Below are 16,987 nucleotides of genomic sequence, written 5' to 3'. Positions count from 1 at the left end.
GCACCGCTCCCAAGCGTCTCGGTGGCGAAGCGAGCCCGCGTCCCTCCTCCTTCCGTGGTAGAAGCACACCCCGGGAGGGGGGTGGGTGCTGACCGGAGGAGGGCTCGGTGCTACCCCGAGCTCGTAGGGTGTGAGGCGGCGAGGCCTGCAGACGGGCCGAGGGCCCTTCGTGGGGAAGGGGCGGCTGGGGGCGCTTACTGCTCCCCAGCACGGGGAGATAACCTGCTTCCGAAAGCGGGGACCGCCCTCGCGGTGAGTGGCGTTAACTGTAGTTATTGAAAACGTTCCACGCTTCTCAGGGTTTTATTCCAAGTCTGGGGAAAAGGCTGCAAATTCCGAGGCTGTTCTCGATTTCGGAGTAGGTAATGGACAAAGGAAGACGCTGAAGACCTGCTTCCTGATGATCGCGAGAGTCATGCAGGTCCGATGGTACTTCAGGCAGAACAGTTAGAATGAGAATTACCGTATTCTATGGCTGAGATACTCGATAATGGCGACTTTGACGATGCAACGGTTGTTTCTTTCAGAAAGCTGCCATTAGTCCTCCAAAACAAAACAAAAGAAGAGTTCTTTTGTTTGAAACTCGCAGCGAAGGTCTGGGTTGTCACTATTCCCATTATACTACCACTTTTTCAATTTCCAGATTAAGTGGCTATGCTTGTGGGAGAGAGAAAAACGTGCCACGGTCTGAAGGAAAAGGTTGATTGTATCTTTTTCCTATATGAAGTTGGCAGAACATCCTTTCGATAAGCCACTATGTTGGAGGTTTTATGTTGCTTTAGTAGTGACTAGGAGGTCACTTTTTACTTTCTTGACAGTTACAGAGTAGGTGTTTTATTTCAGTCACAGACCTAAGGGGGGGCAAAAAGACATGTTACTAATTGATGTATGGTGATACCATTCTTCTGTATCTGCCTAGAACTGAGGAGTAAACGAGGGTGAACTTTCATAGCATGACTTGCTGCTGCAAAAAGAAACTGTGCTACCAAGCTCTGCTAAGCTACTGCCACTGCTCTTCTGACCTCAGTAGTGTCCTCCATCTTACCGAACCACAGAAAATTATTCTTTTGCTGATCAGTTAGCACTGCCAGGTTAGTTAGCTGAACCAGCTTGGAGGGAAGAGCGAGGTTTGGCACAGATTGTAATTTTTAGTAGCAGCAAGCCATTACTAGTTTAGCTAAATGAGGCCACTTTATCTCCAGTTTCTGAATCACAGGTTCTTGGGCACGTTTTCTTGTAAACCTGAATGACTGAAGTTGGAAAGATAAAATTTTTTTTCTTTCATTTGTTCAGTTACTGCTGCATCTGCTATTGCCAACATTGTGAAGAGTTCTCTTGGGCCAGTTGGTCTGGATAAGATGTTGGTGGATGATATTGGGGTAAGTAAGCTTTCATTAAGAAGTGTTTTGTCTTGAATACAAAGACGACTTGCATTCCTGTGTAAAAGTTACTAAAATAGGGGGTTTGTGCATAAATAGTTATTTTGTGGGCATTCGCCAGAGAATAGTTAACTTGCATTTCCATAAACATTCTGAAATACAACAGTAAAAATGTAATACAAATGTACCTCATATTAACACTTAATTTCTGAAAATTAGGATGTGACCATCACTAATGATGGTGCAACCATTCTGAAACTGCTGGAAGTGGAACACCCGGCTGCAAAAGTTCTTTGTGAGCTGGCAGACTTGCAAGACAAAGAAGTTGGTGATGGGACAACCTCAGTGGTATGTAGAAAATTTTACAGGCAGATAACACCAAAAGTCAGTGTTCCGTTATCACAGTGCAGGTTTTGATTTATCCGTTACGAATATTGATACAGTGTGGATCAACAATGCAGAATGAAAAAACTAGCAGTTGACTGAATATAAACAGTTTTTTAAAGTAGGTTACAGAATAAAGGAATTAGACTTGTGGGTTTTTGAGATGCTGGTTTCCATACACAGCTGGTGCTTGGAATGGAATTCGCTTACTGCAGTTTCAAGATTTATTTTTTCCTGTCTTGAAGGTTGAGGATAGATTTTGAATTGGGGTTCTTAATTTCTAACAGCCATGAAAAATCAAAGTGTTAGGACTAATAAGGATGCTGAGTGCTGAAAACTTGCCTGAGACTTTTGCCAACTGGGGTGAGGGGGGGCACATGGAATCAGGTGGCTCTTACCTGATGTCAGAAACTATAATTGTACTTTGCAAGTACCTGTCTCCACTGAGTAAACATTGGACAACTATTTGTGATTCTACTTTCCACTTAGTGACAACAGGTAGTGATTTTGTTTGTATGGGATACATGTATTTAGTGTTTGTATTTCAAACAGGTAATTATTGCTGCAGAACTTCTAAAAAATGCAGATGAATTAGTGAAACAGAAAATTCATCCTACCTCCATCATTGGTGGATACCGACTTGCTTGCAAGTAAGAAACTAATACAGTTGAAGTACATTGCATTTTTTTAAGGTACAATAGCTGCATGCTTTTCGTTTATTTCTGTATTTGTGACTGCATTAATTCAGACTTCTTGGTGCAGAGTGGGTATGGCGTTTTAGTTTGGGTGTGTGTTTTGAGCTTTTTTTGTTGGTTTGGGCTTTTTTGGGTTTTTTAGTTTATAATTTCTGTAGTCTCACATAAAAATGTCACTTTACTGTCCTAGAAAATGAATTGATTTCATCCCTGTGCTCTGAGATAACATTTTAAAGGGCTGAAAACATGCAAGATTTCTGTCTTTGTGGGGGTGGAATTCTTTACCACTATTTGTTTTTATTCTACAGGGAAGCAGTTCGCTACATCAATGAAAATCTTATTATTAACACAGATGAATTGGGCAGGGAGTGCCTAATTAATGCTGCTAAAACATCAATGTCCTCTAAAATTATAGGAATGTATCCTTTGTCAAGTCATTTAAGTGAGAGTGGTTGATTGGAGAGCTTAAGTAGCTAGGCTAGTTTCCTTTGTAGTAGTTTTTATGAAGGGTATAGTAGTCAAGCTGTTTTTGTAACAGGGGTGTGAAAAACATTTCACAGATACCATTATCTGGCATGGGAAAACCTGTTCAGACTCTCTGAATTTATTTAAACACATCAGGCACATCACAGTAGCTTTAACAGTGTACTGTTCCCTTACGACATGTTAGTGACACTCGATAAGGAACTGTGTGCATGGAAGAATGTGTTACAGAAATCAAGTACCTGGGGGGTGAAACTAGAGGAAAGAAAGCAGGTTGCATTTTACTCCAGTCACAGAAAAACCTGCATTTTTAGCCTTTGTGCTAACAAAGGAATGCACACTGACCATAGGATAAGTTTTTTTTGTTAAGGAACAAAAGGTGTGTAAAATGCAAGCATTGCCCTAGCCTGTCCTAATTTTCTTAGCAGTGTTTCAGCTTTAAGAATTACTCATTCCTTTAAGGGAATGGTAAAGAAAGCTAGCACTTTATACCTCTCTGGAGTTCTTTTTTTGGAAACAGTTTTTGACTTACAGTTCGGGCACTGTCAGTGACACTTCTTTTTTTTTTTTTTTTTTTTGTCTTAAGCATTATACTAGTTCCCTTCTTCAGTTTTAACCTTAACAGCAATTTAGTGATGGTGATTTCTTTGCTAATATGGTGGTGGATGCCGCACTGGCGGTTAAGTATACAGACCAGAAGGGTCAGGCTCGGTATCCAATCAACTCGGTTAATGTTTTGAAGGCACATGGCCGCAGCCAAAAAGAGAGCATACTTGTGAACGGTTACGCTCTGAACTGCGTGGTGGGCTCACAGGGTAAGAACACGCTATGCTTCGTAAAACTTTTGTGTGAACTTTGTCCTCTTAGCCTTTCTGTGTGGATTTTCTTACTGCATTAGTTGCAAATCACGTGGGTTTTCAATTCAGGAACAATTAAACAAGGACACGAAAAGAACTTGCCACTTCACCAGTGGTTTCTAGGCTAGGGTCCGCCAGCTTCCAGTCATCCACAAAGTTCCTTTAGTTCCCCGAGCTCACTGTCAGCGTGGTGACACTGTGATCTTCTGAAACATAAGCACCGCCCTTGTGAGGAGGCAGCAGGTTTGCAGGGAACTGTTACATTGGCACAGCTGTGCTGTGACTATGTAACCAAAAGGATGTGACACTGATGGGTCAGCTTTTCATGGTCATTCACATTTTGGGGATGGAATCTGTAAAAAAGCAATGGAGGTTATAGCAGAGATTTATTTATTTATTTATTAAACATTTCTCTCCTTGAAAGACTTTGTTAGCATTTTTCTGTACTAGGGCAGAACTGGAGGTGGAGAACCAAACTGAACAGAAATGTGAAAGTAGCATTGGTTTTAATCTGTAATCCTAACTTGATGTTTTGTTAACTTGATTTGACAAAATGCTTTCTCTTGTTCTCTCCCATCAGGTATGACCAAGAGAATAGTTAATGCAAAGATTGCATGCCTTGACTTCAGCCTGCAGAAAGCAAAAATGAAGCTTGGTGTCCAGGTCGTTATCTCAGACCCTGAGAAGCTGGACCAGATAAGACAGAGGTGAGTGGAAGCTTGAGTAACTGAGACAGTGGGGTTTCACAGGCTTGTTTTGGTCTCTTTGGTTGAGGTGCCTCGATGTAATTTTGGCTGAGCACAAGAGGTAGAAACGTTTCAAATGTTAATGTTTCCCAACAATACCAAATATTAATGGTAAAAGTCGTCTTCTGGAGGCAGAACTAGTATTAAGTGAGTTTTTGAGAAATCCAAGTATGTTTGTGCGATGGTTCCTTCTCCTTGCAGAGCTCTGCTTTAAGAGTTCAGGAAATGGTTGACAGAATGTGATTGCAGACGTTGAAATGCATTTTTATAACTTTGACTTTATCCTTGCAGAGAATCAGATATTACCAAAGAAAGGATCCAGAAGATTTTGGCCACTGGTGCCAATGTCATTCTCACCACTGGAGGTATTGATGACATGTGTCTGAAATACTTTGTTGATGCTGGTGCTATGGCAGTACGAAGAGTTGTAAAAAAGGACCTTAAGCGGATTGCTAAGGCATCCGGAGGTATGTACATATAAAAATATCTGCTTTTTTAAGTAAAAGCTGTTGTTAGGGTATTAGTAACTAGTTTTCAAAATGAGGCTTTTTAACATGCAAGCCATGCAAGGAGAGGATGAGTAGAGCTGAGCCTTTGCTTTTATGTGGTTATTCTGTCAAAGTAGATGAGTACCGTAAGAGCTGACTGCTGAAGACTTAAGTGGGGAAAAAAAGTGCTGCCTTGCACTGGGAAGACTCTCTTCTTGCGGAAATGGGAGTCAGAATCTGTGTTTGTGCACAAGTGTTTATTAAGCACACATTCGTAAGTCTCTGGAGAGTTGATTTGAGTCCCATGTTTAGGTAGTTCAAGAAAAATTAAGAATTCTAAACCACTAAATACGTACTGAAAAAAATTCTGGTCCTATACAGATATTTATCTGTCAATTGTTAAATTTGCAAGAAAGCCTTTTCATTATGGTAAAGCACAGGAACTTGTGCTAGCTGTGGAAGAGTAAGTGCTGTAAAAGTTTGAGCAAGAAGAGCACAGTATTGATTATGAACTGCAGAATATTGAAAATTAGAAGTGCAAATCTACTTACACTGCTTTTATTTCTGTTTTCAGTTTCTTGGGTTTTTTTTCTGTATGCCTGTTCTGGGAAGTCAGCAAAGGGTGTGCTGGAATTGAATACTAATTTCACTTTTTTATTTGTTTGTTAAAGCAACCATATGTTCGACCCTTGCAAACCTTGAAGGCGAAGAGAGTTTTGAGGCTTTAATGCTGGGACAGGCAGAAGAGGTGATTCAAGAGAGAATCTGTGATGATGAGCTGATCTTAATCAAGAAGTAAGGATCCTTTTTAAAATACTCTGTGTACGCTTTCTACTGTGCTTAAGATACAACCTTATTTATTATTTACTTCCATGCTTTCTCAGTGGTATGAATAGTTTTGTGCATGGGAAAAACATGCAAGTCTGCTACAAACCAGAGCTGAAAGTACCAGTATTTAATCTCTTCTGCTGGGGCTGGGCACCTGTTTCATCGACCATAGTGTGAGACAGTCAGATTGCTAGATAGACTTTTCTTAAAGTTTTGTTCAAATTTTTCAAAGATTAACAAAAAATTCTACTAAATTGCTAGAGGCATTATTACAGCATTTGTATCGCGTTCCTTTAATCAGTGATCTGCTTGGTAGTGTAACACGGACCATGTTGTTAATAGGTTTTAGGTGTTCAGGGTTTTTTAATGGGTAAGAAGAGCAACAACTATTAACTGTCCACACGCATGGCATTTTCCCTTGGAAGTTTTTAGTGTGCCACTGCTGTCCAGTACCTGGAGTATCAGTTTGTTTAACAAGAACAGTATTAACTTTTCCACTGCTTCAGTATCCCTTCTCAGTGTTCAACTTCCTGTAGTCCGTTTGTGTGTAGATGAAGTATTTTGACCACAGCACTTGCCTGGCAATTACATGACTGCTTTTTCTGCAACATTGGCAGTCATTAGCTCACTTGATGGCTACGCAAAAGAGAACTTTCCTAATACCTAATGACATTCCCCCTTACTTGATGGGAAAACATCTTGTCTGTCATACTTTTGTTAGGTAGCTTTCTCTAAAAGACTAAACTCAAACTAGGTTCTTGCATATTAAAACTTAAAAACTGACTCTGTAAGTCAGAATGTACATGCCCTGCAAGGGCGCATAGCAATGTTAAGGTTTTCTTTTAAAGGTTGAAAGAGTCTGGCTCAACTGAACTTGGCTTTAGAGGAACAATTTCAGAAAGAAAGAGTTTTAACTTAGATTTCGTTCAACACACCTGACTTCTGATTCCTTTTTTTCCATAGTACAAAGGCTCGTACTTCAGCATCAATTATCTTACGAGGAGCTAATGACTTCATGTGTGATGAAATGGAACGATCTATACACGATGCTCTCTGTGTTGTTAAAAGGGTGTTGGAATCCAAGTCTGTTGTCCCAGGTGGTGGTGCTGTAGAGGCAGCACTTTCTATATACCTTGAAAATTACGCGACCAGCATGGTAAGTCTTGCAGGAAGAGGCAACAATGCGTACGTGTTAAACTAGGACAACGTGAATTTTGAAGCATTTACTTCCTTCTCCTAGAAGTCAGTTCTGTGGTTCATGAAAGCTAATCATCTTAACAGAATGTACGATGCTTCTTTAAAACGGAGGATACGAGTCAGTCTTTCTCTGATAATTAGACTATGTGGTTCTTTGGCCTAAAATAGGGTTTGCATGTGAAAACCCCTGCTTACTGTTGACACTCTCAATCATGGCTGTATTTTTTCCTCTTTTGTTGCAGTAGTTGGTTTAAAACCTTTTTCCTCTTCCTAGGGATCACGTGAACAACTTGCGATAGCAGAATTTGCCAGATCCCTCTTAATAATTCCAAATACACTGGCAGTAAATGCCGCTCAAGATGCGACAGACCTCGTTGCAAAGTTGAGAGCGTTCCACAACGAGGCTCAAGTTAACCCAGATCGCAAGAATCTGAAATGGCAAGTATCTGTTTCTAGGAAGGCTATTAAAAGTGGAGTGGGTTGGTGACTTGGATGGAAAATTGTTCTCCAGTTTACTGAACTGTGACTTACATGAAAAAAAAAAGGGGGGGGGCACACAGGCTATCAGTGACTTCCCTTTCTGTGTCCTTCAGTCAGTGGGACTTAGTGGGAGTCAAGCAGCACGCTCCCAGCTGCAGTTCTTTTTCCTACCTCTCCACCTGACAGGATTTATTCTTTGCAGGATTGGTCTTGACTTGATCAATGGAAAACCTCGCGATAACAAGCAAGCCGGTGTCTTTGAACCAACTATGGTCAAAACGAAGAGCCTAAAGTTTGCAACAGAAGCTGCAATTACTATTCTTCGAATTGATGATCTTATTAAACTGCACCCTGAAACTAAGGAAGAGAGAGGGTGTTATGAGGATGCAGTTCACTCTGGAGCACTTGAAGAATAACTTGGGTCTTATTTATGTTTGTCTAACTTACACTTCTCACTCTTGTAACTAAAATGTTAATAAAACTAGTGGTTGAATGCTGCTGCTACTTTCTTGTGAACGAATTAGTTTGCAAAAGTAAGGTTGGTCCTTAGCTTGAGAATTGGAGCTCTAGCCCATGTTAACAACTGGAGTGCCCGCAGTAGCTGCTCATCTTGCTGTCAGGGCAGTGACTGAGTAGCAGAAAGTAATTGAGTAAGCGTATTTAACTTGAGGCAAAACAAAAAACCCCGTAAGCTCCATGATTAGAAGTTTATTAGCAGACCGTTTCAAAGCTAGTTAGCGCGAGGTAGTCATTCGGTCACGTTCATCTCTCAACACACATGGCTATTCCCATTCCGCCCCCTATACAGAGAGCAGCAACACCGCGTTTTCCACCCGTTCGTTCCAGTGCATGTAGAAGAGTAACAAGGATGCGACAACCAGAGGCACCAAGAGGGTGGCCAAGGGCAATGGCTCCACCTTGGATATTAATCTGAAAAAAAGTATAGCGGGCCAAGTTAAGAAACCATTTAACAAGCTTAGCTGAGTTGCAATGTGAGTGACTTCAGTCTGTGAGTAAGCCTGAAACTGCTACCTCTGCTTCAAGGAGAAACTGAACAGGGATGCAACAGCTGTTTAATTAGTATTTCTTCTGAAAGGGGCCCAATCTCTACTCCCTGAAGATAAGGTGATAATTGAGGTGAATTCGGGGGCTGGGGGGAGTAATAACATGCACTTCTTGCCCTTGCTGGAAGAATACGGTGGCAAATACACTTCCAGCAGCAAGTTCAGCTTCTGAAGTTAATTACAGGTATGCTCAAGCCCTTACCTGGGGTTGCATAGGCACCTGCTATAGCGTGGGCAGTTCCAGCCCCTTCAGCTGGGAAGGGGTGTGCCTGCTAGCAAGGCCTAGCTGTGCCACTGAGGCACTGGAGCGTGTCCAGCGAAGGGCAACAGAGCTGGTGAGGGGTCTGGAGCATAAGGCTTCTGAGGAGCAGCTGAGGGAACGGGGGTTGTTTAGCCTGGAGAAGAGGAGGCTCAGGGGAGACCTTGCTGCCCTCTACAACTGCCTGAAAGGAGGCTGTAGCAAGATGGGGGTCCATCTCTTCTCTCAAGTAATAAGCAATAGGATGAGAGAAAATGGCCTCAAGTTGCCCCAGGGCAGGTTTAGGTTAGATACTAGGAAAAATTTCTTCACTGAAATGATTGTCAGGCACTGGAATGGGCTGTCCAGGGAAGTGGTCGAGTCCCCAGCCCTGGAGGTGTTTAAAAGACTGGTACAGTTGGGCTCAATGATCCTAAAGGTCTTTTCCAAACAAATGATTCTACAAAGCGCCTACAGCAGAGCAGCGTGAGGAGATGCCTACTGGGGTTCCCATCCTTCTTGCTTACAGCAAAGCAATTGCAACAGGACTGTTCTCGCCTCTCTGGAACACAATCCAGAGGCATGGAACAGAACGACTTTGAATTACAGGAGGCAAACTAATTAGGGCTTCAAATATATTCATTACCTTTTCTGGATTTACTTTCAGTTCTTTTGCTATTGCAACAGATAGCGATGCAAAGGCTTCATTAATTTCAAACAGGTCAACTTGTTCCAGAGTCCAGCTGGCTTTGTCAATCTGAGAAAACAAAATAAATTGAGGCTTTATTATCTTTAAGGTTTTCCTCAGCACCAGACGAAGCTTGTCAGAAGCCTTAAACTAGGTGATTTGAAGCCACCACTTCTAAAAAGCTGAAGGAAACATTTTTTATAGCCAGGGTTGATGATGGAATTCTTGAAGACAACAGACAAAATTTCAGCGTTGGGAAGTCAGTACCTGGTGCTGTAACATGCCAGCTGCTCTTAAAAAAAAAGCTTGACTAATTTTACACAATTCTAGTGGTGGTGCAATTGTGGGAATCAAACCGCATGCGGTGCCCTTAACAGAATGAACACTGTTTTGAAAAGTAGGTTTTAACAGATTAAAAGCAAGTCTTTCAGGACCTAAGTGATGCCATTAGAGATTCTCTGCTTAATACAGATTTTTTTACACAGGAAATAGTGAAACAAGCACTAGTGATGGGTGTCCAGTGTCCTTCATCCAGCCCCCCTGCCTTTAAGCTGAAAGTTGCCACTTGAAGCGTTTCACAGGCAGCTCTTCTGGAAGGCGGTTTGGCTCGTGTTTTCACTTGAGAAACTCTTGCGGTGCAGTTGCCTACTCGGGTACAGGCTTAGACATGCCTCGCCTATTGACATTTTTACTTCCATTCACGCTGTTTCTCACAGCAATGCTTTATCAGCAGAATCATCTGCAGCACTGACGTTTCACACCCAGCTAGCCAGGCTGGCACACCTCCAAGGCTACGGTCAAGGAGGAGGGCCTCTTTCTACTAGATACTGTAGAGACAGCATGGGAACTGTTTGCCTTCTGGGAAAAGACTTACCTTTTAAAGATGTACTAGGTCATTGCAACAATAAAATGCATGGCCTAGTCGTTCTCTCACTATAAAGTGCTACTATGAAATTCTGAAGATACAAACTGATAACGTATGGAGGGTGTGAAGTGTTTGGTAACATACAAAATTTACATTAAGAGGTAGTGTGCTCTTTTTCAGAGTACCTACAAAATTATAGATACTGTTAAATACAGCTTGTCTGTTCTACAGTTTAAACTACAAGTGTGTCCTGTATGTACATTTATAGCATTCTTGATTTAAAAGAACAATTTGAGATCTGATAAGAAAAAGCTTCAGCATTACAGTTCTGATTTTCCCATTGGAAGCCACAGAGCTTGGGAGAGTTCCAGCTGGGCTTCTGCATTGCCAGGACGAATAAAATAAGGCCTTTACACAGTACAAATAAAACTAAGATGCAAAACTAAAGCAAATCTATCCTTATCAGCTGTGCAAGAGCTCTTTCCACGCTCAGCTTCATAGCTCAGTCCTAGCAAAGAATCAGTTGGGCTGGGTCTGTATTAGCAAGCAGTGTGGTACCACGGGAGCTGCTCCCCCAGGGCATTTTATTTGAGAGCCTTGTCCTGTGGACTGAACACAGAGTGCACCAGTGGGTGCAGTTAACGGTTTGAGCATGTTGGATGTGGTTCTGGAGTGCATCTTCTTGTTTAGTTTCATCTGAAAGGAATCCAGTTTACATGCTCCAATCCTTACACAGGGCAAACCGAAACACAAAGGGCACAGTGTCGTGCTCGCTAACGCAGAGGCGCTCACTGGCCCTGCTCTCAGCGTTGTGCTATTGCAAATACAGTCAGGCAGTGATCTCAGAATTAACCTGGCCAGGCATCAGAACCATATCATGGCAGAAACAAATCATCCCCAAATTAGATTAGTATACGCTTCCATGAAATTTGATTTTTAGCCTCCTAGGTTATCTAGCTGGCCCTTCACAAACCTGACTAGTTTATGTTCTCAGCTCCATTCATACACCTACACGTTTTGGATTTGTCTTCTGATAAGTAGGCAGTAGCCTGGTAGCACTAGAGATCTTAATCTTATATACTCTCCACTATTTTAAGTCTTGTTTTCACTTAGTTTATTTTTTCTACTAAGATTTCCTTAGAATATAGAAAAAACAAGACCTGGCCAGCAAATGAAAAGCGATTACAAGACAGTTTTTAAGTAATAGATACATAGATAGATAGAGAGATAATTACTTACAGCTTTCTTTATTGCTGAAATGGGCCCTACTCCCATTATAGATGGATCTATACCTGTCTGAGCCCAAGATACAATCCGAGCCAAAGGCATAAGACCTCTCCTAGCAGCTTCCGACTTCTTCATTAGAATTACAGCTGCAGCTCCATCATTTATACCTGTGGAATGACAAACAACTTTTAGGTATTTGTTGGGTTTTATGGCTTTTACTCTACCACCTTTTCCTGCTTGCACATGTTCGCAATCTAGACAAAAAAAACAAACAAAAAAAAAAATCACAAATCATTTATTGGTTTAGGTCAGTATTTTTTTCAGATCAGCCAAGTCTGACACAAACACTTAAAATGGGTAACATATCTATACCGCTGTAACTGTGACACGTTTACGATTTCTATTTGGAAAGCGGCAGGCAGAAGAGTTGAGACACAATCTGAAAAAGGAGCACATCGAATTTACTAGGTCAACTTTGGAAGAGCCAGCACAAGGACCAAGGAAGAAGTTTCAAAGCTGCCTGTGGCAGGAGAGTTAGTCCCACAGGAGTAACACGAATTGTTAAGTTTTCCTTTGTCCAGACCTGCAGCATTAGAAACCACTAGACAGCTGGCTTTAAAAAGAGGATGCAGTTTCTCTTGGTTCCAGCCTATCAAATACTGCTGTTACCATCCAAGGACTTGTATTGCTTCATAGAAAGCAAGCGAGCAAAAGACGACTCCTCTGTAAAGAGACCCTCCACCACAGTTATACTCGAGTTCTACCCATGTCATCAAACACATTGCTGTTTTCTGCAAAATACATTCAGCAATAACCACACGGCAGCCGACCCCTCGCAGAGGCCCTGCCTTGACCCACAAGCAGCAGCTACCGTTCTTTTCCATATCAGTTTCAGCCAGACAGACCAACCTGAAGCATTAGCTGCTGTCACCGTCCCAGTTCCGTCTGTCAGGAAACAGGGCTTTAACTTTGCCATTGTTTCCAAGTTGCTCCCATGTCGAGGGTGTTCATCTGTTTTAACTTCTATAGGACCTGAAAAACAGAGCGTTATACTCACAGGAGGGTCTAATCACACGCACTTGTGCCAGATTTCTGTTCAAGACAAACGGGAACACATGCCATATTGCTTTTAACCAACAAGCCATTCTGTCAGAGACAGCTTCCAGCTCAGTGCAATTTGTTAAAGCTCCTCCAGCTACTCCTTAGCAGGACAGAGCACTGGCCTTTCCGAGACAAACACTAACAACTAAAATACCGTCTAGCTGTACAAAAGCAGATCTTGTTCTTGCTGATCCTCTTCTTGCAAAGAGTAGTCAAGTGTCATTAAATATTATGATCTAAACCGCTATCAGGAAAGCCCTTCTGTAGTTTGTAACCGGCCTAACACCAGAACTTTTCCCACAGGGTCTGCTCAATGCAAATGTTGAACAACTGATTCTTCATTTCCGTTTGGAAAATTCAGTTTTTGCATCCACCTCACAAGGGGCTGGGGGAATTCCCCTGCTCTAGAAGCAGACCTTTTGCTCAAGCACCTTAACAGGTCTGTTTATATCCCTAACAGACCTAAAGAGGAACATACCTAATATATGTAACCTGACCCAGTTAATTACCTAGTAACCCTAATTATTGTCACTGTGCCTTTTACTAGGTGGGCAAGGTTTGCCAGACCAACATGGCTGCTTCAAGTCTGGTGCAGCCGGAATCTAAAGAAAGGAAAAGACTGATTTTGGTGCCTTATCCAAGCCTATGTTAAGTCAGCAGTTTTCCTGAGTAATAATTACATCCCTAATAAAACAGACAGTAGTAGTATTTGCAGAGAGCTACATTTAGATATTCCACGTTTGCATTGTTTCTCTCTTATTTAAAAAAATAACCGCTGGAAGTTGAAAAGGAGAGCAACGGGCTACCCGCTTATGGAACAGCCTACAGAAAGGGCTGCATAACTGGGAAACCATCCCCTGATCGAAGCAGACATAGCAGAACACAGATTTTTCTTTAAAATCATCTCTCATCATCCAGCCACACCTACCTTTTTTAGAAGGTACAAGAACAGGAACAATTTCTTTTGTAAAATAGCCAGCTTTCTGTGCTGCCTCTGCCTTGTTTTGCGACTGTACAGCAAACTGGTCTTGTTCCCCTCTGCTGACCTGCCACTGACTGGCCACATTTTCAGCTGAAATAGGAACAAAATGCAAATTGTCATCAGGGAATGCTAAATTCTAAGTTGTAAGCACAAAGATAGTCATTAATGTTTTCTGTGGCAAGCCGCTAAGCTGGTTGAACAGTTTTCATTCAGATTTCCTCATTTTGTTTACTCGTGATCCTCTATTTTCTTTTGAGGGTAAAAACTTCTGCACGGGATCTCCTCCCAGGCAGTGCATCAAGTTAAATACAAATGCGAGCAAGCTTTTCTAGCTTATTGCTTCTTGGAATTATTATGCTCTGATCTCTCTACAGCTGCTTCAGAGAAGGGAACGGTTCTGAAGTTAGTCTGTTTCATAAGCAGGGTCTCAAAAAGCAGTTGGCCAGGATGCAATAACCTGGACTTGCAGAACCGTGCGTATCCACAGTACACTTTACGTAATCCCCCCCTCACTGTAAATCTGTGCTGCTGAAAGCTTCAGTTGAGTACAGGGATTATTTTGTTTGTTTTTCCTGAATTTAAATTAACTTGCTCAGATGTGAAAGAGCTGCAGTGAGATTAGCTCAGACAGAAAAAAAGGAAGCCAGTAGCTTTACAAAGCAGAAAAAGCCTCCAATGCCTTTCGATATTAGCGATTTCTTTCTTTTTCACGACTACAACTTAAGCACAGCTTGAAACACCTTATTTGAAACATCAGATTTCTGAAATTTCCTATCAGTGAATTCTTCCCCACTCCCCAATTAACTGTTTCATTTTCTGGACCGTCACCACTTACCTGTTATACCCATATGATACTGATAAAAAGCGTCTGTAAGGCCATCAAGGATTACAGTGTCCTGCAAGGAAGCCTCTCCCATTTTCACCCCAGCTCGCATGTGAATTACATGAGGAGCCTGCAAGAAGGTATTTCGAAAGGAGTTGGGACGCCTTGTATCTCCAGTGTGCAATACAGCCAGACAGCTGAAGAGACAGACCCCTGCCTTGCGGCTGCAAGTAGCTACCCCAAATCCCAGCAGTCTCCCCGGATGCCCACTCCGTCTCTCCCTTCGGAGTCTCCCAGCTGGCACGCTCTGCTTGGCCTGTGCATTCCCCTGGCAGCAGATCGCCAAGCACCAAAGGTTTTCTCTCCACAGATCAAATCACTCGTACCTGGGGCCACACGGCCATGAGCCCCCAGCCCACCAGTCTGCTCTAGGCGGCATCACTGCCAGAGCGGGCAGGCAGAAGAGGCCACTCCCTTGTTAGGGATCATATCACCCGGCCCAGCCCCATTCCTCGATATAGCCTTGGGCTGAAAACCTTGAAACGAAAGCCCTTTGCTTCCTTTCCAAGCTCAAATTGCTTGGTGAACAATAACGTTTCCAGTTATTCCTTCTTTGGGCTTCTTGTAACACAAAAACCCCCATCTATTGCCAGCTGTCAGAAGCAAACCATTCACCACAACGGGGCTAGGTGGAAATTAAAATGGAAGTTTAAACAACGTGTGTGTTTCGGTAGCTACAGCATCAGGCCGTTTTTAAAAAAACAAAACAAGCTACTGAAGTCAGTTGTGGCATGTGTGAACTCATTCCCAAGTGCAGAAACTGAAGCTCCTCTTTCAACCTGCCTCCAGAGCACCAGCCTGGAAATACCGTGTTTCGACATCACTGCACTCTGTTCGCTCCCGGCAAGTCAGCGCAACACGAGTGCAATCGTTTGCTTTACCTTGCTCATACTTTCCATGCCTCCCGCGACCACGATGCTGGAGTCTCCCGTCAGTATGGACTGAGCAGCCAGACATACCGCTTTCAAGCCTGACCCGCAGATCATCTGGCAGCTCCAGGCGGGCACAGAGTAAGGGATTCCCGCAGCGACGCTCGCCTGCCGGACGGGGTTCTGGCCGGCACCTGCAGGAACAGGCAGCAATTTTCCTTTGTTCTTAAAAAACAAATGCCAGCCTTGTCACTTTTCGCAACAGGTTCCCCATTTCCACCCAAGTTTAGAGCTTGCCCCTGTTTTCAGTTGGTAGAGAAGTTCCCAGCGGTAGTCTGTAAACAGGAGCTCAGTTACCTCTCTCTCGTTTACATTGTTGACCAAAAAAATATCTGCAAGATCTGGGACTTGCTGCTGATGGTGTTCGATCTGCAACTCTGCTTCTGATGGCAGGTCAGGTGAAACACCAACTTCAAATTAGCACTAGAGGGTTGTACCTAAGATGAAAGCTCATTTAAATTGCTGCTTACTGAAGGGTTTCTTTTCGACATCTTCAGTAGTCCACCACCAGCAGACAACTTTCCCTAAAAAGTTGCTATGGAAGCCAAAATCACAATTATGCAAGGACGGTCACGAAAGCTTCTGTTCTTTGTTGTAATCCTGACGGAGAGAATAAGAACACTATACTCAAAGAAAACGTTCTCCATCTGCATCTCCCCAGGCCAAAGTAATGCCAGCTCTTTGTACATAAAGAAGTGGGTAAGGAGAGCACATCATCATTCAGGGAGCTAAAAATACACAGGAACCTGGGTCAGCTTTAAGACAAAAATTATGCATTTCCTTCGTTTTCTTCCTCCATCTTTAAACCACAAACCTGCCCCATGACTCCGCTGATTAAACATTACCCTGGAAAAAGCAGAGGACCTTTCCTAAACAAACAATTCCCTATCGGGCACATTTTCATTAAATATTTGTCTCCGAGCAAGTGGCATCACAGATCTCCCAGGTCGGTCTTGCGGATAAACGCGAACGCAGGCCTCGCTCTTAAAAATCTCAGAGTTATCATCGCTTACGATGTTAAATTTCCAAGAGGAGATGACCAACGTGAGAGAAGGGACGAAGAAGAAAAGAAACCGACTCGCACCCGTACGCTGTGAGCGACTCTGGGGACTTAAAAAAACCACAAACTATCCCCCCACCGCATCCTCTCCAAAAGCCCAGCCAGGGGCTGGGGCACCCAGAGCGCAGGGAGAAGGGGCCGGGGCGCCGCGCGAGCGTTAAATTTCCAAGAGGAGATGACCAACGTGAGAGAAGGGACGAAGAAGAAAAGAAACCGACTCGCACCCGTACGCTGTGAGCGACTCTGGGGACTTAAAAAAACCACAAACTATCCCCCCACCGCATCCTCTCCAAAAGCCCAGCCAGGGGCTGGGGCACCCAGAGCGCAGGGAGAAGGGGCCGGGGCGCCGCGCGAGCCCTTTGTTAACGGGTCCTTTGTCCCCAGGGGCCCGGAACGGCGCTCCGAGGCGCGGA

The 16,987-nt window shown here is 43.1% G+C and overlaps 2 protein-coding genes and 1 non-coding gene across 7 annotated transcripts; 2 read left to right on the top strand and 1 right to left on the bottom strand.

Moving 5' to 3' along the window:
• Positions 1 to 6: 6 nt before the first annotated feature.
• TCP1 (t-complex 1) lies at positions 7 to 8,054 on the top strand. Of its 5 annotated transcripts, none has more exons than XM_035892740.1 (12): positions 7 to 252; positions 1,294 to 1,379; positions 1,599 to 1,727; positions 2,316 to 2,413; positions 2,767 to 2,877; positions 3,575 to 3,756; positions 4,379 to 4,505; positions 4,836 to 5,011; positions 5,704 to 5,827; positions 6,824 to 7,016; positions 7,332 to 7,495; positions 7,740 to 8,053. In XM_035892740.1, the coding sequence occupies exons 2-12, from the start codon at positions 1,359 to 1,361 to the stop codon at positions 7,951 to 7,953; spliced, it is 1,539 nt and encodes a 512-aa protein (XP_035748633.1). In that variant the 5' UTR covers positions 7 to 252; positions 1,294 to 1,358; the 3' UTR covers positions 7,954 to 8,053. The 5 variants fall into 5 exon arrangements, with proteins under 5 accessions (XP_035748633.1, XP_035748632.1, XP_035748631.1 ...); XM_035892739.1 differs by having other exon boundaries at positions 7 to 594; XM_035892738.1 differs by having other exon boundaries at positions 7 to 1,091.
• On the top strand, positions 610 to 745 carry LOC118452129. The gene has a single exon (XR_004841790.1). It is a non-coding gene; the product is annotated as a small nucleolar RNA SNORA29 (small nucleolar RNA).
• A 76-nt stretch (positions 8,055 to 8,130) lies between the features above and the next one.
• Positions 8,131 to 15,894, bottom strand: ACAT2 (acetyl-CoA acetyltransferase 2). The gene is made up of 8 exons (XM_035892742.1): positions 15,812 to 15,894; positions 15,467 to 15,648; positions 14,538 to 14,655; positions 13,649 to 13,792; positions 12,529 to 12,651; positions 11,632 to 11,786; positions 9,486 to 9,596; positions 8,131 to 8,467 (listed from the first exon to the last, which is right to left on the bottom strand). The coding sequence occupies exons 2-8, from the start codon at positions 15,569 to 15,571 to the stop codon at positions 8,300 to 8,302; spliced, it is 924 nt and encodes a 307-aa protein (XP_035748635.1). The 5' UTR covers positions 15,572 to 15,648; positions 15,812 to 15,894; the 3' UTR covers positions 8,131 to 8,299.
• Between the last annotated feature and the right edge of the window lie 1,093 nt (positions 15,895 to 16,987).

The sequence above is a fragment of the Egretta garzetta genome, unplaced genomic scaffold, assembly GCF_000687185.1.
Source record: "Egretta garzetta isolate BGI_Z169 unplaced genomic scaffold, ASM68718v1 scaffold744, whole genome shotgun sequence".
NCBI classification, from domain to species: Eukaryota; Metazoa; Chordata; class Aves; order Pelecaniformes; family Ardeidae; genus Egretta; species Egretta garzetta.
This window is presented reverse-complemented; position numbering and strand designations above follow the sequence as displayed.

Excerpts from the sequence above, each read along its gene's own strand:
- TCP1 (XM_035892740.1), top strand. The coding sequence starts at position 1,359 with ATGTTGGTGGATGATATTGGG. Across the intron at positions 1,728-2,315 it reads GTGATGGGACAACCTCAGTG|GTAATTATTGCTGCAGAACT; the intron begins GTATGTAGAAAA and ends TATTTCAAACAG. Across the intron at positions 7,496-7,739 it reads GATCGCAAGAATCTGAAATG|GATTGGTCTTGACTTGATCA; the intron begins GCAAGTATCTGT and ends TATTCTTTGCAG.
- ACAT2 (XM_035892742.1), bottom strand. The coding sequence starts at position 15,571 with ATGATCTGCGGGTCAGGCTTGAAAGCGGTATGTCTGGCTGCTCAGTCC. Across the intron at positions 9,597-11,631 it reads TTTCAGCAATAAAGAAAGCT|ATTGACAAAGCCAGCTGGAC; the intron begins GTAAGTAATTAT and ends TTGTTTTCTCAG. Across the intron at positions 8,468-9,485 it reads TGAAAGTAAATCCAGAAAAG|ATTAATATCCAAGGTGGAGC; the intron begins GTAATGAATATA and ends ACTTTTTTTCAG.